Source organism: Salvia hispanica, chromosome 3 (genome assembly GCF_023119035.1).
Source record: "Salvia hispanica cultivar TCC Black 2014 chromosome 3, UniMelb_Shisp_WGS_1.0, whole genome shotgun sequence".
Lineage (NCBI taxonomy): Eukaryota > Viridiplantae > Streptophyta > Magnoliopsida > Lamiales > Lamiaceae > Salvia > Salvia hispanica.
This window is the reverse complement of record NC_062967.1, coordinates 38,679,918-38,684,488: the sequence shown is the minus strand read 5'-3', so window position 1 is coordinate 38,684,488 and position 4,571 is coordinate 38,679,918. Positions and strand designations below refer to the sequence as shown.

At 33.6% G+C, this 4,571-nt stretch overlaps 1 protein-coding gene across 1 annotated transcript; it reads right to left on the bottom strand.

The window, feature by feature from the left end:
• Positions 1-858: 858 nt before the first annotated feature.
• Positions 859-1,486, bottom strand: LOC125212062 (histone H2B.3-like). Its single transcript, XM_048112100.1, has one exon. It carries the CDS (start codon positions 1,437-1,439, stop codon positions 1,032-1,034), a length of 408 nt encoding a protein of 135 aa, XP_047968057.1. The 5' UTR covers positions 1,440-1,486; the 3' UTR covers positions 859-1,031.
• Between the last annotated feature and the right edge of the window lie 3,085 nt (positions 1,487-4,571).

Below are 4,571 nucleotides of genomic sequence, written 5' to 3'. Positions count from 1 at the left end.
CTTGTGTTTGGATGCCTCATAACAAACATAAAAATAAGAAACGTGTGATACGTATATGTACAAACAAACAGACGAAAGTTGATTGCTTACTCTAACCTACAACATGATGTTTGAGTTTACTATATCTAAACATAAGTTGGGCCAACATTGAAAACAAACGAACCCTCAACATTTATTTCTTAAATTCTGTGACGAAATTCCTCAACATTTATTTCTTAAATTCTGTGCCGATAAATTTGGTCATAAGTATGAGGGAAGGGAGGGGGGGAGTGTTTTGTGCACCACTGTTCTATTATTCCATAGCAATCTTGTAGTCAGATAAAAGAAAATATTGCACAGTTGCTTGTAAATCTCTTTTTGATTGCGTCTCTTCATAAATTTACTGTCACTTCATATCTATTGAAAATATAGATTTCCTTTCACTTTGGCACTGCACGCTTTCTATTCTTCTTTGTTGAACTATTGTATAATTTTTAACATCGTTTTTTTACAATTGGAAAGCCCCAATTTGTTCCCTGTATCTGATTTTGTTTAAACACCGAAATAATTGAAACATGTCACCGCAGATACACACGGCAATAAATTGAAAGGTGATGATGGTGCTTTGAAAATCACACAATTTCGTTCAACTTCAATTTGTATCAAATTTTACTAATATTCTATCACATTTTTATTAAGACACATAATACCAAATTATGATACTAATAAGCTTGCAAAATATCTACGAACTTGTTTGTTTGCATTATTAATCAATTGTGCTCTCATTTACAGTAAAATTAGAAAAGTACTACGAATTCTAAACAAGTAGTAGACGGTTAGATGAGAAGCTGAAGTTTGAAAATTAAGAATAAACATAAATAACCAAATTAAGTTAAAGTTTGTAAATTAAGAATAAACATAATTTGAAACCCTAAATCCCTAATTGAGTTTTTTTCAATTAACCAAATTCAGCGTTCTTTACAAACACAAAATACCTCAATTCAATCCCAAATCTAAGAAGCACAAAAGCAAACCCTAACAAATCAATCAATTCAAGAGCTAGTGAATTTGGTAACCGCCTTCGTCCCTTCCGAGACGGCGTGCTTCGCCAGCTCACCGGGAAGCACCAGCCTCACCGCAGTCTGGATCTCGCGCGAGGTAATCGTCGGCTTCTTGTTGTAGCGCGCCAGCCGCGACGACTCCTGCGCCAGCTTCTCGAAGATGTCGTTGATGAAGCTGTTCATGATGCCCATGGCCTTGCTGGAGATCCCGATGTCGGGGTGGACCTGCTTTAGCACCTTGAAGATGTAGATCTTGTACGTCTCCACGTTCTTCTTGCTCCGCTTCTTCTTCTTGTCCGCGGCGCCGGCGTCCTTGGGCAGCTTCTTCCCTGCCTTCGGCTTCTTCTCTGCCGCGGGGGCCTTCTCGGCGGCGGGCTTCTTCTCTGCCTTTGGTGCCATTTTGGAGAGGGGGATTGGGGATTTGGATGATTGTTTGCGAGTGAAGAGAGAAATTGTTGTTGCGGTGAATGGTTGAGGAATTGGTATATACCGGAAGAGGGGCGAGGTGTGATTGGTGGATTGTGCTTGACGCGGATAATGATTGTAGACGGTTGATGAGATTTTGAGATGGACGGTGTGGATTAAACACGCGCGCGTTTTGAATTGAGTCGTTGTTGAAAATTTCAAATTTTGGCGGTAATCTCCGATAAAGAAATTTAGGAAACGCAATAACAATGAATAATGTGTATATATTGTATAGTTATTAATGTGGTTTTGACGCTCATTCACTGAGATAGTTGACTAGTAGTAGTAATATTTCTAAGAGTATAACTATTATTTTAATTATTAATTTTGTTAAATTCTTTTTAGTTGTAAACGTAAATATTAAATCACAAATTTTGAGTTTCCATTAATCCAACCCCCTTTGCTCGGGATATTTTTAATGAAGGCTATTCATTTTTTTTAATTTCAGGCTAAACTCGTGGTCCATTTACTAAAAAAATGTAAATATGAAATGTAATAACTCTATATTTTTTATAAATTCTCATTTGTTTGAAATGCTACATCGGAGTTCCTTCAATGAAATCGATATTTAAGACTAGTTCGAACATTAGATTGATATTATTGATAGTTTGACACCTTATAGGTACTACCATAATAGTCCAAACCTTTGATAGTTCTAATTTCAATTTTTATAAAGAGAAATCACTAAATCAATGATCATCAAAATGGTGAACCAAACCTCTCTAGCATCAAAACATAGCAACACCCACAACAAATTATGTTAGGTTGGACCCATCACTTGTCACTATATTCTTCATTCATTGCGCTCTTTAAATATTTGGAACATCATTTTCTTTCGAATACTCCGTATAGACTACGAGATGAAATAAAACAAAGTTATCCAAAGCTTTCGTCAACTCTACTCATAGGAACGTCCGACCAAGATAAGAAGCATGCAATCGGCTTTTTAGTTAAGCATAAAGTTATGTTCCAACGTTCGCAACAATGCCACATGCAATTTGAGATCTAAAAGTGAAAATGATAAATTCCAATTTCTGTCTCCATTCTCGATTCTTTTAATGCCATATTGTCCTTGTGTTGAGTTTGCATCTTGATCGATATTTCCCCTAAAAAAAACTGACCTTTTTGATTGGCAAGCTCGATTGAAGGCACCAATATGGAGTAATATATATACACAAATAGAGTTCTTCAGAAATTGGATATGATTTCGTATTTTTTTTCGTTAAATATGTTAGTCTGGACCATAGAGTCACCTTAGTTAAAATACAATAAAATAACAAAACAATGTGAGAATCTATTATGCAAATTGGAACGCCCTATTGATTTCTCTTTAAAGGCACACTCAATTATAGATATTATTAACTCCACAAATCCATCATTTGAAAGTTGTGCTTCCCTAATTAATTAATTCAAACCAAACCAAACCAAAATAGGGGATGAAAAAGAACCATGAAAAATCTTCTAGGATACTTAAATATGTTGAGTTCAATACAAATAGAAAAATAATTATAGTTTTGATTTAAATATATTTACTCAATAAACATACATACATGGGCAAAGAAAAGTTATTCCACCCACCAGAACATGACATTTACTACAATACTTGCCTAAAAATACCAGAAACACAACAATGAAGAGTTGTATCAACCTCATTTTTCAGCCAAGTGGGAAATGTGAAACACTATCAATAACTTAGGATTCTAAATACTTGTATAAATCAATGAATAAATCCAGCCATGCAAAGGGCTCAACCCAATGTGGCTTGTTCCCAAAAGAAGCCATCCTTTTCTGACTCAAATATTCATATCAAATAAAGTAGACCCATATTCCATGTAAATCCAACAACTAAGATTTAGTATGAATAGTCGTGACATTGATTTATTTGTGGATTCTTGGAAATGGAGTTTTGCTAAATTTTTTGCAATTATCATGAAAGAGAGAGGATTAAATTGTGTTAGTGGTGGTGTGGAGGGAGACAAGCATCCGTGCATGCATGAAGATGAAAGAATTGATTGATTTCATGGCTACAATTTATGTTTTATTTATCCCAATGCTTTTGTCTTGATTGTAATGGACATGCATGATGAAACATTTCATCAAAGTGAATTTCAAGATGCATTCCCCACACACACACACACATAAAATTAGACCCACTCGTTTCGTGAAACCAATATCGGCCTACAAGAATTTTGACAGTTCTGATTCCGGTTCAGAATCGATGGTGTTTTCTTAACTGATCTGTCTTATTTTGATTCGAAATCGATGATTCTGATTAACCATTCAATTTTACATAAAAAGAATACAAGTACAATATAGTTTAAGGTCATATAATCACACGAGGCTTATTATAAATTGATCATCCAAACCAAATAAACATATTTATAAAAAATCATTATAATACTAAAGGTGTACCCAATTTTATTAAAAAGAGAAATAATAATTTGACATTGGATAAATGAGAAATATCTTGCCGATTGAATTGGAATTCGCGAGCCGGCTATTTATAACGATGCTATGCTTATGATTTCTATTCGAATATTAACGGTCAAATACTCATGTTTATATGTCAATGAGTTATTGACATTTACATGACTCCTGTCAAATATTAAGACCTATTTATATAACGACAGCTCATATCTCAATCCACACCACAACCTATTGAATACGTGGTATTGAAAAAACATGACCTAAACGTTGCATTAATTGTGAAAATAATGCTTACCTACTTCAATTTTAATTAAAATCTATAAAAACAAAGAATGAGGCTACAATTGTTTTAGCCATATAAACGTCGTTTTTAGAGAAAAAAACTATGAATAATTAAAATGAGAGAATCTTGCTAGTTATTAGATGGACTTGTATTATTTAACCGTTTCTTGCAAAATATACTGTCTAAAAAATGTTACTTGTATCATTGTATATCTAGTTTATCAAATAATTTTTGACTGTATTGATTTTATCATGGAGTACAAAATTGAACTAAAGTGCGAACACAAAAATGAATAAAATACTTTTTTCTTGATAATAAGTGTTGTATTCAATTTCTATATTTTTACATATAATTTT